This window comes from Lepidochelys kempii, chromosome 1, assembly GCF_965140265.1.
Source record: "Lepidochelys kempii isolate rLepKem1 chromosome 1, rLepKem1.hap2, whole genome shotgun sequence".
Classification (NCBI taxonomy): Eukaryota; Metazoa; Chordata; order Testudines; family Cheloniidae; genus Lepidochelys; species Lepidochelys kempii.
Window position 1 is genome coordinate 323223714 of NC_133256.1, and position 24898 is coordinate 323248611.

Here is a 24898-nt window from a genome sequence, read left to right on the forward strand (position 1 = left end):
CATAAACACCACCCTATACCGGAAACCTACTGACCGCTATTCCTACCTGCATGCCTCCAGCTTTCACCCTGACCACACCACACGATCCATCGTCTACAGCCAAGCTCTGCGATACAACCGCATTTGCTCCAACCCCTCAGACAGAGACAAACACCTACAAGATCTCTGTCAAGCTTTCTTACAACTACAATACCCACCTGCAGAAGTAAAGAAACAGATTGATAGAGCCAGAAGAGTTCCCAGAAGTTACCTACTACAGGACAGGCCTAACAAAGAAAATAACAGAACGCCACTAGCCGTCACCTTCAGCCCCCAACTAAAACCCCTCCAACGCATTATTAAGGATCTACAACCTATCCTAAAGGATGACCCAACACTCTCACAAATCTTGGGAGACAGGCCAGTCCTTGCCTACAGACAGCCCCGCAACCTGAAGCAAATACTCACCAACAACCACATACCACACAACAGAACCACTAACCCAGGAACTTATCCTTGCAACAAAGCCCGTTGCCAATTGTGCCCACATATCTATTCAGGGGACACCATCACAGGGCCTAATAACATCAGCCACACTATCAGAGGCTCGTTCACCTGCACATCCACCAATGTGATATATGCCATCATGTGCCAGCAATGCCCCTCTGCCATGTACATTGGTCAAACTGGACAGTCTCTACGTAAAAGAATAAATGGACACAAATCAGATGTCAAGAATTATAACATTCATAAACCAGTCGGAGAACACTTCAATCTCTCTGGTCACGCAATCACAGACATGAAGGTCGCTATCTTAAAACAAAAAAACTTCAAATCCAGACTCCAGCGAGAAACTGCTGAATTGGAATTCATTTGCAAATTGGATACTATTAATTTAGGCTTAAATAGAGACTGGGAGTGGCTAAGTCATTATGCAAGGTAGCCTGTTTCCTCTTGTTTTTTCCTACCCCCCCCCCCCAGATGTTCTGGTTTAACTTGGATTTAAACTTGAAGAGTGGTCAGTTTGGATGAGCTATTACCAGCAGGAGAGTGAGTTTGTGTGTGTATGGGGGTGGGGGGGATGTGAGAAAACCTGGATTTGTGCAGGAAATAGCCCAACTTGATTGTCATGCACATTGTGTAAAGAGTTGTCACTTTGGATGGGCTATCACCAGCAGGAGAGTGAATTTGTGTGGGGGGGTGGAGGGTGAGAAAACCTGGATTTGTGCTGGAAATGGCCCACCTGATGATCACTTTAGATAAGCTATTACCAGCAGGACAGTGGGGTGGGAGTAGGTATTGTTTCATATTCTCTGTGTATATATAAAGCCTGCTGCAGTTTCCATGATATGCATCTGAGGAAGTGAGCTGTAGCTCACGAAAGCTTATGCTCTAATAAATTGGTTAGTCTCTAAGGTGCCACAAGTACTCCTTTTCTTTTTATAGTAAAGAACAAAATTGTCAGACATATAGATGAACATAATTTGTTGGGAAAGAGTCAAAATGGTTTTTGTAAACGGAAATCATGCTTCACCAATCTACTAGAATTCTTTGAGGGGGTCAACAAGCATGTGGACAAGGAGGATCCAGTGGATATGGTGTATTTAGGTTTTCAGAAAGCCTTTGACAAAGTCCCTCACCAAAGGCTCTTAAGCAAAGTAAGCAGTTATGGGATAAGAGGGAAGGTTCTCTCATGGATTGATAACTGGTTAAAAGATAGGAAACAAAGGGTCAGAATAAATGGTCAGTTTTCAGAATGGAGAGGGTAAGCAGTGATGTCTGCCGTGGGTCTGTACTGGGACCAGTCCTATTCAACATATTCATAAATTATCTGGAAAAAGGGGTAAACTGTGATGTTGCAAAATGTGCAGATAATACAAAACTACTCAAGATAGTTAAGTCCCAGGCAGACTGCGAAGAGCTACAAAGGGATCTCTCAAAACTGGGTGACTGGGCAACAAAATGGCAGATGAAATTCAATGTTGATAAATGCAAAATAATGCATATTGGAAAACATAATCCCAACTGTACATATAATGATGGGGGTCTAAATTAACTGTTACCACTCAAGAAAGAGACCTTGGGAGTCTCTGAAAACATCCACTCAATATGCAGCGGCAGTCAAAAAAGCATACAGAATGTTGGGAATCATTAAGAAAGGGATAGATAAGACAGAAAATATCATATTGCCTGTATATAAATGCATGGTACATCCACATCTTCAATACTGTGTACAGATGTGGTCACCCCATCTCAAAAAAGATATATTGGACTTGGAAAAGTTTTAGAAAAGGTCAACAAAAATTATTAGGGGTATGGAACGGCTGCTGTATGAGGAGAGATTAATAAGACTGGGACTTTTCAGCTTGGAAAAGAGACGACCGGGGGGGGGGGGGGGGATATGATACAGGTCTATAAAATCATGACTGGTGTGGAGAAAGTAAATAAAGTGTTGTTTACTCCTTCTCATGACACAAGAACTAGGGGGTCACCCAATGAAATAGGCAGCAGGTTTAAAACAAACCAAAAGGAAGTATTTTTTTCACACAACGCACAGTCAATCTGTGGAATTCCTTGCTAGAGGATGTTGTGAAGGCCAAGACTATAACAAGGTTCAAAAAAAGAACTAGATAAATTCCTGGAGGATAGGTCCTTCGATAGCTAATAGCCAGGATGAGCAAGGATGGTGTCCCTAGCCTCTGTTTGCCAAAAGCTGGGAATGGGCAACAGAGGATGGATCATTTGAGGATTACCTGTTCTGTTCGTTTCCTCTGGGACGCCTAGCATTGGCCACTGTCAGAAGACAGGACACTGGGCTAGATGGACCTTTGGTCTGACCCCAGTATGGCATTCAGTTAGTGCTACACAAGAAGCACAAAGTGGGCTCGAGTTGGAGAAACCATACCACAAACGTAAAAATTCCTCTCAAATTAAAAAAGGTGACTGAAATAAAGCTCTGCTTTTCATTTCTATTGTTTCTTATTATGCTAGTCCTTAGAGTGGTTTTACTTTGCTTTCTCTTAAACTAAGATTGTTTTACTCAGAAATAAACTTGTGCTTTATCTTCTGGTCTGGACGATGTTGCAGTCCTAGTAGCAGTTCGTGACATAGTGAAAGTGTAAAAGTGCCATTTTTACAATCCATTTTCTATGCATTGAATTTATTCCCTTGAAATTCTATAGATTTCTGCTTTTCTGTGGTTGATAACAGCTTCTTAGATACTATAAGTATGTTTGTGCTGACAGTCACAGAGCTTGGTTATCCTGAGAAAGTTTGGGGACTGGGAGGTGCTTAATTTCAGCCCTTCCCCCCAGGAAGTTATTTGCCTGCTGTGATCTGGTTGGAAAACCAGATTAGAATTGCCTCAAGGGTCTTAACTGATTGCTTTTTAAATCTGCAGATAAATTATAAATAAAACAGTGATCTGATTTGCTGAATTTACATGTAATTCAGTATAATCTAGGGCTCTTTGAGGGGAAAAAATACATACCATGTACTCTACCTTTTGTTAATCAGTATAATAGAATTTGGATAATTGACCGCTATACTGAGTGTCTTATTTCCAGGAGTAATAGTTGATGAAAGGGTTAACTGACCTCCTTCAAATAGGAGCCTTGAGGATTTGCCTGTGGGGAATATACTCCATAGCAAATTGCTGTGGGAATACTTAAGCGCTTTGATGTAAAGTAAAAACAATCTCTTATGTCGGAGTACAATTCAGAGAACAAAAGGACCATTTTGCTAAATTGTGCAGACATAAACTGAATCACCCGGAACAGAAGTCATTTCTGTATTCTGGTATCTGTTGTATTCATGCTCTATAAAAAAGCAGTTTTTGTTTATGAAGCAATTTGTTCCTTTAAGGTCTCTTTTTAAAAAAAGAGGGAAAAAATAATAAATTGGTTAAGGACTGAGGATATATTATGAAGTAATCGCATGAAAGCAAGCAGTATAGATCAGTGGCTCTCAACCTTTCCAAACGACTGTACTCCTTTCAGGAGTCTGTTTTGTCTTGCATACTCCCAAGCTTTACCTCACTTAAAAACTACTTATTACAAAATCAGACATAAAAATACAAAAGCATCACAGCACACTATTACTGCAAAATTGCTTACTTTCTCATTTTTACCATATAATTATAAAATAAATCATTTGGAATATAAATATTGTACTTACAGTTCAGCGTATAGTATTATAGAGCAGTATAAACAAGTCATTGTCTGTATGAAATTTTAGTTTGTACTGACTTCGCTAGTGCTTTTTATGCAGCCTGTTGTAAAACTAAGCAAATATCTAGATGAGTTGATGTACCCCCAGGAAGACTTCTTAGTACCCCCCAGGCGTACCTATACCCCTGGTTGAGAACTGGTATAGATGAAAAGGAGTACTTGTGGCACCTTAGAGACTAACCAATTTATTTGAGCATAAGCTTTCGTGAGCTATAGCTCACTTCATCGGATGCAGTGAGCTGTAGCTCACGAAAGTTTATGCTCCTTTTTCTTTTTGTGAATAGAGACTAACACGGCTGCTACTCTGAAACCTGGTATAGATGACCTGCTTTATTTTGCTTTCATGTCATTTTCAAGGGGAAATGCCTGTTTAGCAAGAACATAGACATTTTCAGAAGGGACTTTAACAACAGTCTATAACTCTGCTAGAGGAACATACAAATGACCCATAAATCCATCAGGAACAGTATTACTGTGTGTTACGTTTATGAGGTGTTCTTGAAAGATGTGATGTGTAACTGAAAGCTTTCATCTGCTGGGTGTCAAAGTCCTCTTGTTAATTGTTAAAGGAATGTGCATTTGATCTATTTTGGGTTCATTTCACCACGAAGATATGAATGGCAGTTCCAGCATAGTTGCAAGGCTTCTCCCTTTTTGTTCTTTGCTGCCATCCCTTTATTAGGAGCTTTGAAGCTTGGTAATTTCCTCTGCTTCTCCTACTTGGCTATTTAGGGAAAGGTCAGATTAAAAACTCAAACTTCCGCTGCTTGTAAATTCTGCTTCTCTTAGACAGTTTATTTACAAAGTGCAAATGGGTTTTAAAAAACCAGCAGTGTAGCACATCAGTTTAATAATCCTCTCACATGTGGATTAAGGCCAACTAGAAATACATCTGTACAGTCCGCTTGTAGACGTGGGGTGCCCAGAATTTACCATATGGGCTACAATCAGCAATTCACCAGGAACTGGAGGGTTGTACCTGATTTGCATATAAATGTAGACAAATGTTTGTATACCAAATAATTGCATTTGCTTGTACTTGCCCCTTCCTGATTAGCTCAATAGAAATTGCTCGTCATCCGAATTCACGATCATTAAAAAGTTGCCTATGCTCAGCTGTGTCCTCCCTCTACCATGACAAAGAGAGAGTGTGTGGTCTCTTGTGACATTTGGCACTTGCGTGGTAGAATTTTAGGACCTTTGTCTGCCTTTTCCCCATTGCAAACAAGTTTGTTTGTTTTTTAATTCCTAGTATTCATTATTTAGCTTGTTTTTCATCCTACCTCCCTTCCCTTGCACTAATTCCATCCTATCCATATATACATACCAGAGGGGGGGGGCCCCCTCCACACTTTAAATCCAGATCAATATTTAACAACAAGGGGCCTGGCTCTTTCTGATGAGGAGATGGGGGTGGGGGGGAGGCCAGAAAAACAAAATACCCTCAACATTTGGTCACAGATTCCAACCTAATACAGTTCCAAATACACTGTAGGATGGGTCCATCCCTAGTATACGTTGTGACTCTTTCAGAGTCTTGTGAAATGGGTCCTTAAAAACCTTTCTGGATTTCTTCCCTCTTTGTATCACTTTGTCCTCCTTTTATAATACTTGGTCCTGGCACTCACAGCAAGGTAACCCTGTCCGGATGTAGCTGACTACTGTAGTTTGCATACATACTGATTTCACATTCATGTAATTATGATTAAAGTTCTTCTATTTGTGTCAGGGAATATATATTTTTCCTGCCAACTTTACCACCATTTTCGTCCTATCTAAGCTTTGCTGCTGTTACTTTCCCCCCTCCCAGCTTGTGATTGTGATCCCCGTGGAATCCAGACACCTCAGTGCAATCGCTCCACGGGGCTGTGCGTCTGTAAGGAGGGTGTCGAGGGACCCAGCTGTGACAAGTGCACCCGCGGCTACTCTGGCATCTTCCCTGACTGCGCGCCATGCCATCAGTGTTTCGCTCTGTGGGACGTCATCATTAGTGAACTGACCAATAGGACACAGCGGTTCCTGGAGAGAGCAAAAATCCTGAAAATCAGTGGGGTCAGTGGCCCTTACCAGCAAACTGTCAACACCGTGGAAGAGAAACTGAATGAAATTAGAAGTATCCTTGCTCAAAATCCAGCTGCTGAGCCCCTTAAAAACATTGGAAATCTCTTTGAGGAAGCAGGGTGAGTACAGGACATGTTGTGTGAATATTTCCTGCTCAGTTAGGGCTCGATACTCCAGTGTGCTGAGCATCCTCAACTCCTCAGTGAGAGCTGAGAGCCCTCGTTGTCTGGCAGGAATGGGCCTGCAGTGCTCTTAGTCAGATTCTACTGAGAGCAAACAAAATGCAGCTGGGACCCCAGACTGTCACGATCTTTGGAAGGGGCGGCCATGCTTGTATTTTGTCAGCCTGCCAACCAATTAACTCAGAGCCAGTCATGTTGATTCCTTGTGATCCCCCAGGGCAAAGGACAAGCACAGCTATTATGTGAGAAAATGTAGAGACAGAGACTGACTTCTTGGGATTTTGTTTTATAGCCATCTAGATAGCAGGGCAGACGTCTCTTTCTAATCTAAAAACCAAAATATTGTCAACAGAAAATGCCAGTGTTGCAACACTGGTTGTCTCCATTTCATGAAGTGTAAGATCCTGTATTCTTTGTATTTAAAACTAAGGAGAAGGGCAGGTGAGCCCCCTGTGAAATCTAGGCTGGTTAAAGACCAACAGTCTTTAGTTATTGATTGAAATAATTGAAAGCAGTTGATGGGAATATGAGTCTTTTCCATGCACCTTTAAAACGTTCCCTTCCAAACCAAAAGGGGAGGCTAAAATGCTTGTGAAGAGGTTTTGTAGTTAATGATTCGTGGCTGCTTCCCAGCTCCATTAACCTGTATCCCTGGAGAGTTGTTGTATTTGTTATATTCCAAGAGAGGTGAGGGCAGGCAGAGGAACCACTCTTCCTCTCCCCTTCTTTATAAAACATCTCACTTTTGCTCCCTTTCACCTGGACTGGGGGAGGGGAGAGTGGTGGGCCCTTAACGTTTGTAGGGGACTTTGAAGAGGACGAACACTGTGTAAGTTCCAGCTACTGATGACGATGTAAACTGAGCTCAGCTTCAGACACACCAACTGCCTTGTGCTTCCAGGATGGAGGCAACTATTTGGAGTAGAGGCCATGGGAATTACTGAAATCAGTTAATATGTAATGCACGGGCTTGGTGCATGTGCTCATATTGCCTGTTAGTGCCTTGCCCAGTGACGATGGTCCTGATTCAAAGCCTTGTGAGGTCAGTTGAATCTTTCCATTAGTTGAGGCCTTATAACAGCCTGCTACTTAGAGCTGGATCATTTTTGGTGCTGGAGGTCCCAGGTTCAAGTCCCATTGATGACCGTGTACCTATGTCAGTGAACCGTGGCTGCAATCACATCTCTGGTTCCACTTTATTGGGCCTCACAACAGAAGTCTGGGACTTTCGTTGGAGCAAAAAGACTGGCGAGCAGGGAACAGCTTGCCGAACAGAGAGGAAAGAGCTGATCTCGCTCACCTTTTACCTTTCTTGCGGGAGGTGAGATGTTTTCTCCCATCTCCACCCAGAAGATGCCATTGGCAAAAGGGGATCTTTATAAAGTAGTTAAATGAATCCATTGTGTCCAGAGAATTTTTTTTTCTGACATTCAGTTGTAATAATCAAAAAATGCATTTGTAGCTGTGTGGGATGTGAAGCAAATTATGTATGGATCATAGTAGTTGACACTCTGACCTATGCAGTTGCCATGGTTCAAAAGCATTACACCAGTGTTCTGGAATCTGGCTCTGGTTAATCTTACACAAAGCAGCTGTTTTCTGAGCAATTGGGTGCTTTGAGTTTATAAATGTGTTGTAGATTAAAAAGTCGTTTTTTGTGATAAAGAAAACAAAACCAGTATTCTAGGAAGGCAAGTTGTTACAAATTGCTTACAGCACTGGCTGGGGAGGGATGGCAGGAATTTAACTACTGTACAGCTTTCTTTATTTAAAAAAAAAAAAAAATAACCCAAGGCTGATTTTTGTCCCCCCTTGAGTAAATGTAGGTTCTGTGTTTTGCTTGCAGCAAACTAGCAGCAGATGTTACAGAAAAGATGGCTGAAATAGAAGACAAGCTCTCCGTGATGGCGTTAAAAAGCAATAACACGGACACTCACCTGAGGGCCCTGGAGACAGATGCAGAGAGCCTAGACCACGTTGTGAAAGAACTTGCAGAACAACTCGAGTTTATAAAAATCTCTGATATCCGGGGTGAGGTGTCTCATGGGGAGAAGGAAAAAAGCCAGGGCAGCAAATGATTAAATACGTGTATGGTTTTAAGTATCAGGTTAATCTTCTAAACGTAATAAAACGTGTTCCTGTGAGTGCAGTTTCCTTCTGAGTCTTGGCAGAGTTGCTGATTTAGCAGGAATTTCTTTGAAGCCTCTGTTTTTGTGTGCATTGCAAAACTAGCTTAAGATCTTAGAGCACAAAGTCATCTTAAAACCTCTTAATGTATAGAAGTTGTAGACCAGTTACATGTACCAACAGTAAGCCCAGTGGTATACTTGTATTTTGTTACATACCACAATTAAGTACACCTACAGATGTCTGAAGTTACTTTGGCTCACATTTAATTACATGAGATCACTAAGTTTCTGTATGAAAGACTGCATGAATCTTTATGAATAAGAGTATGTCTCACTTTAGGGCTAGATTCTACCACCCGTACAAAGAGTGACATTAACCCCTGTGCAGAGGGCCTGCACAAGGATTGGGCAGTATGTATACCCAGTCAAGCCTGGACTTCAGTGGTGTGTAGGTCTTGTGCTAGTCCATTCCTCATGGGTGAATTGCACCTAATCACCAAGCAGTTCCATGGAATCAGTGAGTCACAGAAGTAAATAAGATCTAGCTTTATAAATCTAGAGCCAGATCTTCCTTTGCTTTCAGTGGGAGTGGGATCAGACCCTTAGTCTGGAAGAATTTTCAAACTTCTTAATATTAGAGAGTCAAATTCTGTAGACCATTGAAATCAAAGAATCACTGGGACCATCAACGGGAGGTTTGTTTGATTAAGGATAGCAGAATTTGCGCCATACATAGTTCAAGCATCCTAACAGTAATAACGTTTGTATAACTTTGTATTCAGTTTAATAGAGAAATGGTCTTATACAATTTTGTCATCCACTAGCCTCCCTGTAACACGTTGTTTGTACTATAAATTCAGCAATGAGGGCTGACTGCTGAACAGTTGGATCTAATTTCTGCAGGAGCCTTGGATAGTGTCACCAAATATTTTCAGATGTCCCTGGAGGCAGAAGAGAGGGTCAATGCCTCCAGTGTTCACCCTGATAGCCTTGTGGAACTGTCAGCTCAGACACGACAGGAAGTGGAAGACTTAATCAGTGAGCAAGGGGCCCAGTTCAAGGCAAAACAAGAAGAACAGTCACGCCTTCTGGATGAACTCGCAGGCAAGCTGCAAAGTCTGGATCTTTCTGAAGTGGCTGAGAAGGTACTTGGTTAAGATTTCTTTGGGTGTAGAATCTGCAGGAAAACATCAGTTGTGCTATTGCAGAAACGACAGGCAGGAAGGCAGAGCCTGCTACTTTGTTGAAGTGAATTTTGCTTATGGGAAAATGCTTGACAGGTATACTGAGAGAGATTATGAACTGCAACCTGTTCCATGACTTGTGGACCACAAGGGGTGCACTACCTTCCAAACCACACCCACTTCACCCTTCCCATTTCCAACCCCCTCTCCCTGACAATAGTCAGTCATCCCATTGTTTCCTCCCATGACCCAAATCCCACAGTCCTTTTGCACCCACAAAGGATTATCAAACTTGGTTGATTATAAGACCAGCTTTTTGGAGTCATGAGCCCCAAAAACTACTCCACTAAGCCTCTGCAGCACTCTTCGAGTTTCTTCCCTGAGCCTCACTCTTGCTGATGTAATGGTTTGGATTTACAGGAATTTTCGTTGTCTCTCCATGTTTTGTGGAGCACTGTCCCTGTCCAGCAAGATATGGCACCAGACGTGGGGTTGTCTGGTGAAAATGAGAGTAGGAGACTGTGGATGCAGGACAATGCCAGTAGAGGTGGGGACGGTAGAAGATGTGCCAGTGGGCACTTTATGCATGCTGTGTGCTTGCCCTGGACTTTTCTGATCTGTCTAAGACAAAGCAGACCTTTTTCTGAGCTCTTGAGTCAAAAGGTCACTCTGAGAAGCAGTCTGGTGCTTATTCTCTGCATAGCGATAAAGCTGAAGTAAATCTGAGGTAGGGTGGCTTTTTCCTGGGAGATTCAGTGTTCCTTCTGCAACTTTACTTTGAAGTAAATCAGCTGCAGCTGGAAAAGAATTCAGCCTGCAACTGTGATGGAAAGGGCATATTTATTAACTTAAGTGGCTAGGGGTATCAGTAAGTTACAGGATGATTTCTCTAAAGATTGCATTGTCCCTCTATCAACTTTCTAGGCAGTATCATTAGTTGCTGGGAGCCTTAAGGAAGGAGCCCTCTTAGGGGTAGGATGTTCTGCTTTCTAGAGCAGTGGCTCTCACTCAGAGGTCTGCCATGGGGAACATCAACTCATCTAAATATTTGCCTACTTTTATAACAGGCTACAATAAAAGCTAGCAAAGTCTGTACAAACTAAAATTTCGTATAATGACTTGTTGATACATTTCAGTGTTTAGTATATAGTGCAGTAAGTACAATATTTATATTCTAGAAGATTTATTTTATAATTATATGGTAAAACTGAGAAAGTAAGCACTTTTTCAGTAATAGTGTGCTGTGACACTTTGTATTTTTATGTCTGATTTTGTATGCAAGTAGTTTTTAAGTTGAGGTAAAATTTGGGGTATGCAAGACACATCAGACTCCTAAAAGGGGTACAGTAGTGTGGAAAGGTAGAGAGCCACTGGTCTAGAGAATAGTGGATTGCATGCCAAACATCAGGGAAGGGAAAGGAAAGGAAAGGAAAAGCTTTTTGTTAGAGAAATTACAATTAACCTGATTCAGTTTCGTGTACCTTTACTGGGGGTATATTGCCAGCAAAATGTTTATTTTTGTGACTATCATCCTTCCTTCCACCTCCTGCCAAAAAAGGAAAACTTTGCTCAACCTTCGACCTTATTTAAAATATATATATATATATCTTTAGTGATTCCATTTATTGTCCAGACTCTGGGGGTAGTTCATGGATAGAGCTGGTTAAACATTTGCTAATCAAATGTATTTACATTACAAAATGCTGTTTCTTCAAAATTAAACCTTTGCAGGGGAACTTTTGTTTTTTGGTTTAGTGTGTTGTTTTGTTTGTTTTGTTTTTTTTTCTGGTCAAAATTTCATTTTGAGAAAAAAGCATTTTGATAAAGTCACACTGGAACACGTTGATATTTTTTGTTCTGAAACAACTTTTTGAAACTTTATATAAAACTTTCAAAGTCAAACTCAGGATAAAACATTTTGCTTTAAACAAAACATTTTACTTAGATAGACCCAAAATGGTATCTTTTGGAAAATTTCATTTGAGGAAATTTCAAAATATTTTTGGGTTTCTTCCAATCTGCAACAAATTTTCAGATATGACAGTTTCCCTGAGACCAAGTTTGAGTTTCAGCCAGCTCAATCCATGGCTTTGCCTTCAGGAGGGAAGAGCCCTCCTCTTCCCTCTCCATTTTTAAGAGAAGTCTGAGGGTAATTTTCCATTGAAAGAACCCAGTCTTTGTCGATTTTATGTCATTCAGTAAGACAGTGCAGGGTGGATGACTGTCTTGTTACTGCCATTATAACCCAAACTGCTTGTTCCTGGAGGGCTGTGTTTATAGAGAGGAGCTTACCTTCCCCCGTCACTCTGCACTGTAACAAATCTCGCAGTGATACAGGTGTGAAGCAGGGAGTGCCCTAGTTTTTGATGCCGCAGTACAGCAGCTACAGCTACCATTTACTTCTCAGGCAGTCTCCTGAGATTTCAGTGCCAGGGGTGCGGGTGCCACTACATGTTTCCAGCATAATCAGAAACCTCCTGGTGCACTTTCCTCCTTTTCTCTCCCCCCCCAAAAGCAAGGGCAGTTAAGCATGACTATTTCTTATCCGTCTATTGCAGACATGCGGAACTCCCTCAGGGGCTTCCTGTGCTGACTCAGAGTGTGGCGGTCTGAACTGCCGAACAGAGGAAGGAGAAAAGAAATGTGGAGGACCAGGCTGCGAGGGATTGGTTACTGTGGCTCACGGTGCGTGGCAGAAAGCCATGGATTTTGACAGAGACATACTCAGTGCCTTGGCGGAAGTTGAAGAACTCTCTAAAATGGTAACTCTTTACAAGTAGATCACTAAACATGATTTAAAATGAAATCATTTCATTTGATTTAAAATGAAAGAAATTCCACCAACAGGGATATGATACAAAACTACAGAACATCTGGCCCCCAGACATTAATTTTAAAATGTTTCTTTCCAGTTGCATAACTTCACCAGCACTATCCCCCCCTCCCCTTTTTATTTTTAAAAGAGCCTCATAAAGTGAACTTGTTTAAATTGAAATTCCATGTGTAATCCATAAACATCTGAATTGTTTAAAGTAACATTGGTGTTGTGGATTCTGGCATGTTTTAAAAGCATTCTGTGAGTTTTATGGGAAGAAGTTTCCCACACTGCTTTGGATTCCAAATATCAATTGCCTTTTCAGAATTGCATTTTGGTTTGCAAAATGGGCCTTAATGTGCAAGGAAATGTGAAACCAGGCCACCTTATTTACTTCCCGTAGGTCTCAGAGGCAAAACAGAGAGCAGACGAAGCAAAACAAAATGCACAAAAAGTTTTGCTCAAAACCAATGCCACAAAAGAACAAGTGGACAGAAGCAATGAAGATCTGAGAAACCTTATTAAGCAGATCAGGGAATTTCTGATGCGTAAGGATGATCTTTACCTTAGTTGACATTACTGATTTCTGTCTTTGTTATGAGAAATTCTGCTAGCTTATTTTTAGAAGCCTTTGTAAAGTTAGGATGTTATAAATGTGTTACCTTTACAGATGCAAAGTAGTAGACTCTTCCAGCTCTGCACATGCTGTAGATAGCTTTTCCCATGCATTTCTCTAGGTAGCTGCACAACCTAGTCTTAAAATCCTTTCTAAATACTATCGTGTCTGTGAGTCTTGTCTTGATTATGCATTTTATTTAAGATTTTTATAAGCAGTGGGATCCCTTTTCAGCTTTATAGGTGAAAGATGAGGTTACCAATACAGATTGGCAGTTGATTCTTTGCACAATGCTGTGGAAAAATGCACCCCAGTAAGGAGGAAATAATCCCTCCTTCAAGCCTTTCAGTTTCATGACTATTGGAACTTTAACAGACTTTGCCTTCTCCTCTGCAATAGTGCTGATTGGTGGTGGAGTGGTTTAAAACTTAGTAGGAGATCGTCATGCTACTCCCATTAATTTCAAGGGAACGATGTAGCTAACTCTCCTCCTCAATCAGCTTTGAAATTTCAATCATTAGCTGTGCTAACCTGTGGAGAAGCGTGAGATCTTTTGGAAGATGGAGGACAGTCTCCATTAAGGAGGTCTGTTATGCGCAACTGCTGGCCAAAATACATCAATGTTTTCTTACGTGCTAACAACGTGTTCAGTCCTGTGCAAACACATACATGTAATAGCACCATAGGACCATCTGAACAACAGAGGCAACTTTGCTTAAACCGCAACCTCTGAGAGCCATAAAATGCTGGTGTTACATGTATCTATAAACACTGTGCACGGCCGTCCTTCACTTTAGAAATGTACGAATGTGCACCAAAGGAATGACCCTCTTACTCCATTTCAGTTCATAATATTTTCTACTTCACTAGCATCTTGTGTTCATAGCACTCCATACAGCACTACAACTTTTGGACCAAATTCATTCCTGTTGAACTCCCGTGGATTTCAGTGGAACGTGGGTCCATTATCTAACTGATCCTTACAGCTTCCAGGGGGCTGTCAAATTATCTTTCTTTTATAGCTGGAGAAATGGGGGGCAGACAAGGTCTGAGATTGCCCAAAGCCATGCAGTAAATCAGTGTTAGGAATTGCACAGTTCTACTGATTCCCAAGCTGTGCTCAAGCCAGTGGAGGCCAGTGGGTGAAAAGTACCCCTCAAGAGGCTAAAATGGGACTTAAGCAGGGCTCTATGCTCTGTGGTAGCATTCTGCATAGGAGTGAATTTTACCCTAACAGAGCACACTGCCTATTTTCTACAAATTGTGGTGGTGATTCATTTGCCATGGTTGTTTGTCAGTTTCTCGCTTTTAAGGAACCACACTGACAAGTTTCAGTCGTGTAATTTTGACATTTGGCATAGATGGCTTGCTAATCCTCTCAACTGTCCGCTTACCCTGTTGCATTTGTGCCATCTTAGAGGATAGCGCTGATTTGGATAGCATTGAGGCGGTTGCTAATGAAGTGTTGAACATGGAGATGCCAAGTAGCCCCCAGCAGCTACAGACCCTGACAGAGGATATCCGTGAGCGTGTGGAAAGCCTTTCTGATGTAGAGGTTATCTTACAACAAAGTGCTGGAGACATTGCCAGAGCTGAGATGCTGTTAGATGAAGCAAATAAAGCAAGGTAATGTGTACTACGCTGTTTTGTATCAGCTGTCTTTTTAAATCAGTGATTTTGAACCAGACTATTGATTTCATTCAAATATTTTTCAAAAACATAGTAAGCTAAATTCATCCTAATGTAAATTCTTATTCATACCAAAATGAAACATTTTTCATGTCACATATTATATTGTTTGTTCTGCTCCACAGCAAAAGTGCAAAAGATGTTAAAGTCACTGCAGCTATTGTGAAAGAAGCACTGGAAGAAGCTGAAAAGGCCCAAAATGCAGCCGAAAAGGCCATCAAACAAGCTGACGAAGACATTAGAGGAACACAGGACCTACTTACCTCAGTAAGTCCTAACTATATTTAAAAAATATTCACAGTGTACCTAGTTTGACGCTAGGTAACCACTTTAGCTAAGGGAAGAGGAGCTCCTGAAACTGTAAACTGTCTGAATTAAGAGCAAAGCAAAGGAGGGCTCTCCTCCCCACTATAGTCAGTCGGTGCTTTGCCACTAACTTCAGCGGGTGCAGAACTGGGATGTGCCTTCCAACCAAACAGGTGTCCTCAGATCCCCAGGAAATCCTACAACACAGATGATATATCACTTGGTAGCTGAGCCATGCTGCCAACTCTCCCACCATGCAAAAGACTTTGCCAGTACAGTGTGAGAACACATGAGCATTAATGCTTTATTGAAGCATTAATTGTTGTGTTTGCCAAATTATGTCATTGCAGAGCCCCATATGCATGGAGGGTGAATATTTAAGTAAAGAACTAATTCATTATTAGTGATAGTGTCCAAGTGTGCTCGCTCAATGCTTTACAAATAATGAGAGAAGGGCCCTTCCCAGTCATAGAATAAGCCCACCCAAGTACTTTCAACACTAATAGTGGGCTTCTATAAGAATGAAATATTAGAATTAGAACTTTTTCACTCAAGTTTGAAGACTTTGACCATTCCCATTTCATCAAGTCCAGCTCATAAAGAACCGTTTCACAGATCGTCCCATTAACAAAACTGTAAAGCACTAAAATCTGATAGTGTCAATATTCAGCTTATTAGGTTCCTAAGCTACCCAGCACTTGTTTATCCATTGCTGAAAGGGTAATTAACACAGTAGTGCTTTCTTTCCATTTATATGGACAATAATGGATCTAGCTGAGCTGTTGGTTTGACTAATGCCTTTCACATTTTCAAATCTGGAATTTTTTGCCCTGTAAGCTGAGCAATTCGACATGTGTAAATGCTTGTTGAAATCCTATGTATTTCACATGAGTTTACAATTAATTGAAGCCAAAGACTGCAGATGTCTTGGTGACATCTTACACTGGGATGCATCTCCTCCCCCACCTTTGGAGTATCAGATGTGCACCAGGAATGCTCTCAGAAGTTAGTGGAACTCTATCCTTACCAATTACAAACACAGTACAGCTCCAGTCTTGCACTCTTAGACATTCAAAAGTCAATTATTTCAACCAGCTTGGGTTGTACAAAGAATGAAAGGTTATTTCTCTCCATTTCGTAAGGTACACTTTTAATGACATACAATCTAGTTCACTTTCAAAATTGAATCCCCTCTTACTTCACTTGAATTGTAAATTGTAATTTGTACTCTTAAAACCCTCATATTTCATAGTAGATTGGCTGATATTTCAGAGTTGCACAATGCCAGTTTGAGGATAGACTTTGGAGATAAGACATTTTAAATAGTTGGTCAAGACTTTTCTCCAGAAAGCTAATTTCAAAAATCAGCACATACATTTGTTGGGGGAATATTTAAACTATTCTTTCATTCCTGGTTAGATTGAATCTGAAAATGCAGCATCTGAAGAAACCTTAAACAACGCTACCGTACGTCTTACTGAGCTAGAGAAGAACGTGGAAGATCTTAAACAAAAGACTGCTACAAATTCAGAGAATGTGGAAGAGATTGAAGAAACCATTGCTACTGTGAAACAAAATGCCGAAGAAGTTAAAGAGGTGAGACGCCTAGGTGCCAGCTGACTTCCTCAAAAACTCAATCCATGGGAGTAATATTTGGCATAAAAGAGCATTTCAGTGCTACTGCTAGCTTTATTCATGATCTTGTCATGCTTGGGCACCAGGCATCAGCGAGCTAGCTGCCCAGGAATATTACGGGCATCGTTCAGTGAACTAGGTCAGACTTGTTGCTCCCAATTCATTTATTAATAAGGTCATGCTGGGTCCATTTGCCAATACATTAATTTCTACTTGCTTTGGCACCAACTTACATGGTAGAAAAAGCCTGCTGACTTCCAATTCCTAGACGAGCAGGAAGCTGTCAGTCATGGAGAGGTGAATGATCTCCATATTCTGATGGATTTAAGTGTAGAGTTACAAATTGGTAAATCTCAGTTCTACTCTCAACTGCCACTGATGTTTACCTTTTGGCAACACCTCCCTGTGCCTCAGTTTCACCATCTATAAAATGGGTTTAAATACTGTTTTCTTACCTTCTGTGAAGTGCCTTGGGCACTGTGAGTACAAAACATTATTCAGCTGTCAAACAAAGTACTTGTAACTTGCCACTTTGAAGGGAATTCCCCCATCACTTCAGTCACCAGAGAAAAATTCCATCTCTCAATGTAACACTTGCCAGCCTGCTCCTCTAGTTAGTGTGTGGTAAGCAGTTATCTAAAGTTATCTAATATTCTGCAAGCATAGCAGTGTCTTTCTCAGCCGTGTCTATATGGAGTCTCTCCCGAAGTCAATATGTTTTAAGAAGGATTCTGATTTATTTCAGCCTTCAAACAATTGACAAAAACGTTATATGTCAAAGGAAGTCTCACTGCTCCGATCTATTGTCCACAATAAAGTCATCTGTCTCAAAGGAGTCTTCCCTCTCCCAAAAGAGCGAAGATGTTGGAATTAACCTTTAAGCAACACTTAACTTTAAAGAAGGGACCTCTGAAATGCTGCTTAATAACAAGTACAAGAAGCTGATTATTTAGCAGGGGGGGAGGAGGAAAGACAGAAAAGAGTGATAACCGATATTATCAGTAGTAGTAACAGTTTCCCCAGATCCTACCCATGCTGTAGATGGCACATTTCATGCTGCTCACACTGCCGGTGAGTTTTCAGGATTCTAATCTACAGACCAGAGTGTCTGGTGCACCCACTACCTGTCCCAACGCTTGCCCTGGGAGGGAGGGAAGGAGATGTAGGAGCTGACTTTCCCAGCTCTACACCTGATGAGGCCACCTCCCTGCCAGGGATATTTGGAGACTTGCAGGAGATTTCTGCTATGTGCTGACTGAGTGCTGCAAAAAATGAAGTGCAGCTGAGACACTAGCCTTGTGTTTTCTGTAACATCTGGGAAGTGCTTGTGACCTCATGAGTCACTATAGGTGAGGTAACCCCCAATTCCAGGGCTGCTCATGATAGCTGAAGATTAGAGAGAGAGAGAGAGAGAGAGAGTGTACTTAAAGTAACAAGGTGCCCTATTTTCAACTCCATCTGTTTGACACTGCTGCTCTCTGGCAGTTGTCAACAGTACAAGCAATGCCATGGTCACTTCTGTACTGAATCAGCATGTCCAGAAGCAATGTCTGTTAGTCCCCCTTAAATTGGAAAACTCTGCAGGATTTGCTCTCACTAGTCACCAATTCTGTGGCTAAATCCTGTACAGTTTATCAACGTTTAGATATTGAAACAGACCAGCCCCGTAACTAAAAAGGGCAGATGATCACCAGAAGTGTCTGCCATCAGCAGGCATGAAACATGAATGAGAAAGGGGGAGATGTAACTAAAGCAAAAGCTGAGTGTTGGGACAACTAAGCCAAGAGTCCTGTGCCACTTTAGACTAACAGACGTAGTGGAGCATAAGCTTTCGTGGGTATTCACCCACAAAAGCTTATGCTCCAATACGTCTGCTCGTCTATAAGGTGCCACAGGATTTTTTGCCACTTTTACAGATCCAGACTAACACGGCTACCCCTCTGACAATAATACTAGAACACACTTTGTGCTGTCAAATCTTTCATTCCAACATCCTCACTAGTAATGTCTCAGCTCCACGGAAGCAGCAGGAAGTTTCAGACCATCTGTTCAAGTGGTGAAACAGGCATTTGCTTTGCAGTTTTCTGAGCAATAACCCCACCTTGTGTTGTGAATTTGAAACTGCAGGTACTTGACAGTGAACTGAACGCCAAATATAAAACCGTTGAAAACCTAATTGCCAAAAAAACAGAAGAGTCTGCTGATGCCAGGAAGAAAGCTGGAACGCTGCAGAATGAAGCTAAATCATTGTTAGCTCAAGCAAACAGCAAACTCCAGCTGCTCAAGGGTAAGACTGCCTGCATGAGAAAAGGGTCTCCTTTCATATTTTGAAGTAATGTTTCACGCTGGAGAATGGTTAAAAATTCATTCTTTCCTATTACACTAATTGCTGGACGTTCACACACTTATGTACACAGTAAATGGAACACTTTTCAAATGATCCAAACATCCTTTTTCACACTTACAGAGATCAATTCACCCAGTAGTGTGGTGCAACCACGTCTTGGGAGAAATGCAGTCACTGATCAACAGCACAACATTGCACAACTATTTAGGAAAGAATAAATTGTATCCATAAATTGAATACTTATTCAGCTGGGAGGATTAAGTGGAACATAATTTATCCTAACTAATTTGACTAGACTAACATACGTCAAGTGCCATGGCACCCTGAAAGACTAAAAGTAGGGATTTCCTGCAGCACCGTAGTCTTGGATATCTCCCATCTAAGCACTGTTGTTCTCGTAAGATCTGTCATGATCATAACCCAAAGTGATACTGGCAGAGTTGCTTTTTGAAAATTGGAGTTAACTCTAACAGAACAGTTTTAAGAACTCCACATTTAGAGCTGTATATTGAAACAGGAGCTTTCTGTCTGCTTTTACCAGACATGGGGAAGCTGTACTCACCCCCAACCACTCTTCCTTACGTCAACCCCTTATTTGCAACAATTCACTGAACAGTCTGACCATAACTTAGCCAACACACTCTAGTGTCCTTTCAAGTCTGTATTTCTTTGTAGAACCCCTAAGCCATTTTTCCAACATGAATTAAAGGACACAATTGTACGTTTTCATTTATAGGTAAGTACTTCCTCATTGTTTCCATAGTATTGAGACAAGTTGTCAGGCCCAGATCTGTATCATCCAATCTCAGGTTTTCTACCTCAAAGATTTGAATTAATACTTTAAACAGGGTATGATTTTACTGCCCAAACAACAGCTGATAGTTTCTCCCTTTTCCTTGCAGATTTGGAAAGCATGTATGAGAACAATCAGAAAGTCTTGGAAGACAAAGCCAAACAGTTGGTGGAACTAGAAGAAACAGTACGCTCCCTCTTACAGGCAATCAGCCAGAAAGTTGCAGTATACAGCACCTGCTTGTAACTTGGAGGGAAACAGTCTGGACCCAGTTTATTCTGGATGGGCTTAAAAGTGTTAAGTTTGATAAACTAGTTCTCATTGACATCACACTAAGACCTGGTAACCTTGACAGGTTTCTCACTTTTTAAAGTTACAAAACCAAAGAGTAATTTTTTTTATGTTGAAAATAAAAACAGTACTTTTGTACCACTGTATGTATCTAGTATGATTCATTAACTTCATGTTACTGTTACTAGATGGAATAGTAAAATCTATTATTTCTTCATCTTATGCAAATCTTGTTTAACCCAGTTAGAGTATTGTTCTAATAAAATCTTAGCTCCAAAAGGCGGGCTTTTAACAAGTTAATTTTGACTAAGGGGGCTCCATTTTCTGTAAAATACAGAAGGGTTAATTTAAAAAACACACACACACATTTTGGGCATGTCTACACTTACCAGTAGATCTGCAATTGATGTAGCAAGTGTCAATTTAGAGGGTCTGGTGAAGACATGCTAAAGCGATAGGAGAGCACTCTTCTATTTGTGTACTCTACCTCCCTCAGAAGCATAAGGGAAGATGACGGGAAATTCTCTCCCATCCACACAGCACCGTGTAGTGGATCTAACTCAATCTACTTCAATTACCTTATTCATGTAACTGAAGTTGCGTAACTTAGATCGATTTAGCATGGTAGTGTAGACCAGCCTTCAGAGTGAAGAACTGGTGTTCCTGCCTAAGTTTTGGTGGGGGAGGAGGGAGTTGTTTTACTAGCCAGCATTTCTATTTGAATACTCACTTTCTACAGGATGTTCGTTTAAATTCAAATTAGTTAGTAGTTTTGACACAAGTTTCACTTCATTGTTCACAATGTTTCTCATATAGGTGTAGTATTGAAAAAGTCAGTATTGAGACCAGTTTGGATTTCTAGCACCACAGGGTCCAACCTCTTACGCCATAAAAAACTCAGGATAAGATGAGCTTCTGGGACCAAAACTTTATCAAAAAAGATACCAAATCATGTGAATAGCTTCACCATCCTTTAAATGAATTTGTCTATTTGCCTTTGTACAGAGGCCTAGTTGTATCACATCTTGGTTTTCTCTGTAATAGAGGGCAGAGCCTGCAATGCCTAAAGACTAATGCATACAACCACTAATAGCCTGCATTGTACAGGTATAAAGATTGAGAGAGAAAGATGAGTATTAGAAACACACAAGAAAATCCTGCTTCAGTTATTTGAAAATGTTTGCAGAATAACTGTTGCAGCAGTCTGTGTGGTCTTCAACAATGTAAGCCAGTTAGATTACACAGGCAAAAGTCAGCACCCTTCTTGACTGCAGCATGAGTTTAGCAAGACAAGGTGGGTGAGGTAATATCTTTTACTGGACCAACTTCTGTTGGGGGGGACAGGGAGGGAGACTTTTCATCTCTCATTCTGGAACCCATGTGGCTTCATACAACACTGCATACATGAGTTTAGGGAAGTCTATTAAAACTTAATGCCAGTCATACATTTTCCCCTAGTCTTCAGTTTGTTTAAAACTGTTACATATTTGAGAAATCCTCAAGTACATGACTACATAGCAGCCATCTCTTACTAAGACTTTTCAAAATGTGTAACTACATGCACTGCATATTTTGGTAGTCAAGACATAACTATGCTTCACTCACTAATACTTTGACTAATATTGGTGAAAAAAAATCAGTTTGACTCAAGATCTCCATTGTGTAGCACTGAAACAAATATTTTTGGCAGGAAAAATAAGTTCAGCTAAAAAAATTTCACCCCAACCTCTATTCCCACTTAAGTTGGATACTTACAGCAGTGTAATCTTCAGGGTTTGGGGTTTTTTTTTGAATGTATCAAGTTCTCACATTGTGTTTAATTTCTTGCCAACATCAGGCATTTGTTAGAACAGTGTTGGAGCGTACAGACCAACAAACTTTTAGGCAGTTATTCCATTAGATGTGGTTCTTAGTATTCTCATTTTACTTCTCTACCCTTTTCAAATATTCCTTTCTATGAGTAGCTGGGGGAGAATGGTATGAAGAGAGAACAATAATACATTAACAAGATGTGAGGGCTTGAATTTTATTTATTTAGAGAGGTTTGGAAGAACCAGACCTCCGAACACATTAGTAAGTAGTAGTGCTAGTCAATTTCTTAAGTTTTCTGTTTTGACAAAAACAAGGTGAAATTTCTGGAAAAATTCACCCTGGTTTTCAAACAGGCACACAGCCTTTAAAAAAAACAAACACGAGTTTTTCACAAGATTTTTGTGAAAAAGTTCCCCATTGTTTTGGCCAGCTCTAGTAAGTAGAGAGCAGGCATTCTGTAGAAGGGACATATAGAAAGCTTGCAATATGCCAGGGGACAACCCCAAAGCATTTATCCAAAAGGCAGAGGTGGATTAGAAGTAAATGTGTTCTGGATCCACTAAAATGTAAGGCTACCCCCCCATTCCAGGTGTCCCAGATCTTCCTCCCCCCAGTTTCACAAAACACACTTCATCTTTGCTTCCCTCAGGGACTCCTTGCTATCACCTCCATGTAAACCCACGTATATTCTGGCTTTCTCACCAACTCATGGGTGCATTCAGCCAGCTCAGAACACTGAGACAGGCTCGACAGGGTCCTGGCCTCAATCCACCTCCACATATACTGAAGACAGGTCAGAAGAGACAGAAAAGCATATTAATTTCAGAGTTTTCCTATTTAGTTTCCTAAAAATATTGAGTAGCCAAACGCTGATCATATTTCCATTATTCAACATACAGAACAGATCAATACCGAGATCAACAGCTATCAAAAAACAGCTGGAGGACATAGCTACCAAAAGTCTCATCATGCAAACACAAAGTTGAGCAGCTCTAGGGCAACTTTTTTTCTTTTTTTTTTTTAAAAGCATCAACTGAGTATGTTCCCTCCCATTAGGGTTTAGAAGCAATGACTGCATCTGACACAAAGACCTATCAAATTTATGCTTTGGGGATCAGGACAAAAAGAGCCCAGTAAATGAAGGAATGAAGCCCACAAGGAAAACAAACAAGTTGCTACACTTGGGCAGTTTCCCTCACACAAAATCAGTGTGTTAACTCTCTTATCTATTTGAGCATTTCATTCATTCATACCCAGCAATTATCTATCCCCTGCACATAAGAGCTTGGCTGGTTTCAGGCATAGACAGGCACGTGGCATTATTTGGGTTTCCAGAAATTCTCCCATCATTTCTCCAACAGTGTGCAGCTCCAGACCAGTTCTGATGACCTGGTGGTAAAAACACCAGCAGCCAGTCAAGCAGAGCCTGTGCTTGAGCAATGGTTGGAGATTTTCAGAAAATCCTCAGTGCAGATGAGCTGAGGGAACCATGATAAGGAGTGCATGGAGTTAACTGCAAAGAGGAACTCAAGAGCTTAATAAAGGAAACTAACCCTTCTATGTCAAGCTCTCTATAAAGTCACCTACAAACAGCCAAAGTAGAAGCATTTACGCATGAAAGTATGAAGTATGAAACTTGAAGTTTCAGGTATGAAACATTCCTGCTGCAGGAAAACAGATACTAAGCAGCAGAGGAGAGAGCAGACAAAACAGAAATGGAAAGGAGGGAAAAAAGAAACTCTAGAATCTGCTGGGGAACTGACATGGCACCGCTGCAGCCCGCATGTTTGGAAAGAGCAGAGAGGTGCCTAACCTCATCTTTGTCCAGGATGCCACTGCACTTACATCTAATGTTTCTTAGCCTTCCACAAACTTATGTTTTTAAAGCACTTCAGGATAATTTTAACCATCTCTGAATGATGAAAATTCCTTAGAAATGAGAAAACTGATACGATTATGCGGCAATAACATTCAGTTAATTTTCCTCCATTGAATTTTCATTTCTCCATAAACGCTTGATTTTTTTTTTTTTTTTTGCAAGTTAAAGTAGAATTTTACGGACATGTTTTCAATATGAAAACATGATGCATGGAGATAAAGAGTACAAACACTGCCAGCCTAGCTTTCTACAAATAAAGATAAGCTTCAATTCACCTACAGTAAATAGCCTCATCCAAGAAATCCCAACTCTACTTGATCAAAGTAACCAAAAGGTTTGGCTTCTGCATTTCAGAAAAAAAAAATTAATATACAGTGAAAGATTTCACATAAAAGAATGTCACATCATCTTTGTGTAGAGGTGATCGTGGCATTTTAAGTGCCAGCATTCCACTGGAATATCAGTATTTCAAATAAGAACATACCAGATACGCAGGACAGTATTAACCAAGAGTTTGGGCCAGTGTTCCTGGGTATGCTGTGCAACAGTGAAACGTGTTTTGGGTTTTTTTTAAATTATTGTCTCTTAAGCTTGTTTTCTGAAACACTCCATGATGCACAAACAAGTTTCTAAGTGTATTAATATACAGCAACTGGATAATTCCACTTGATCCAAACCCTATGTGTTTAAATATTTGATGTTTAAACAAAAGAAATTCATTTAATTCAGTTCTAGAAATACCCAAAGACTCAGTCTTCTGCAAAAGCCAACAGTCCATTTTCAGAAGAAATGTGCTATATATGTACAAATGATTGTGCTTGCATTTTAGAAGTTGATAGCTTTGCCGAAAGATGCTGCTAGGTTTGCTTCCCTGAAGGCTTCCGACACAGTCTGCAGGAAGCAAAAAGAAAGGTAAAAGTCATTAGAAGAGAATGAGGGGACAAGTATTTA

General features: G+C 40.7%; 2 protein-coding genes across 4 annotated transcripts in view; one reads left to right on the forward strand and one right to left on the reverse strand.

Annotated features, from left to right (window-relative positions):
* LAMB1 (laminin subunit beta 1) overlaps positions 1-20503 on the forward strand; it is a 73655-nt gene extending 53152 nt beyond the window's left edge. The window contains exons 26-35 of one of the 2 annotated variants that reach the window (XM_073328440.1): positions 6019-6388; positions 8298-8482; positions 9484-9725; positions 12323-12526; positions 12983-13127; positions 14614-14821; positions 15010-15151; positions 16610-16786; positions 18953-19112; positions 20075-20503. In XM_073328440.1, the coding sequence (XP_073184541.1) occupies positions 6019-6388; positions 8298-8482; positions 9484-9725; positions 12323-12526; positions 12983-13127; positions 14614-14821; positions 15010-15151; positions 16610-16786; positions 18953-19112; positions 20075-20211 (1970 nt within the window). In that variant the 3' untranslated portion in view covers positions 20212-20503. The remainder of the gene's footprint in view (positions 1-6018; positions 6389-8297; positions 8483-9483; positions 9726-12322; positions 12527-12982; positions 13128-14613; positions 14822-15009; positions 15152-16609; positions 16787-18952; positions 19113-20074) is intronic. The other variant, XM_073328441.1, reaches the window with a different exon arrangement.
* DLD (dihydrolipoamide dehydrogenase) overlaps positions 14969-24898 on the reverse strand; it is a 33263-nt gene continuing 23333 nt past the window's right edge. For both annotated transcript variants that reach the window (XM_073328443.1, XM_073328442.1), the window contains one exon: positions 14969-24838. In XM_073328443.1, the coding sequence (XP_073184544.1) occupies positions 24773-24838 (66 nt within the window). In that variant the 3' untranslated portion in view covers positions 14969-24772. The remainder of the gene's footprint in view (positions 24839-24898) is intronic.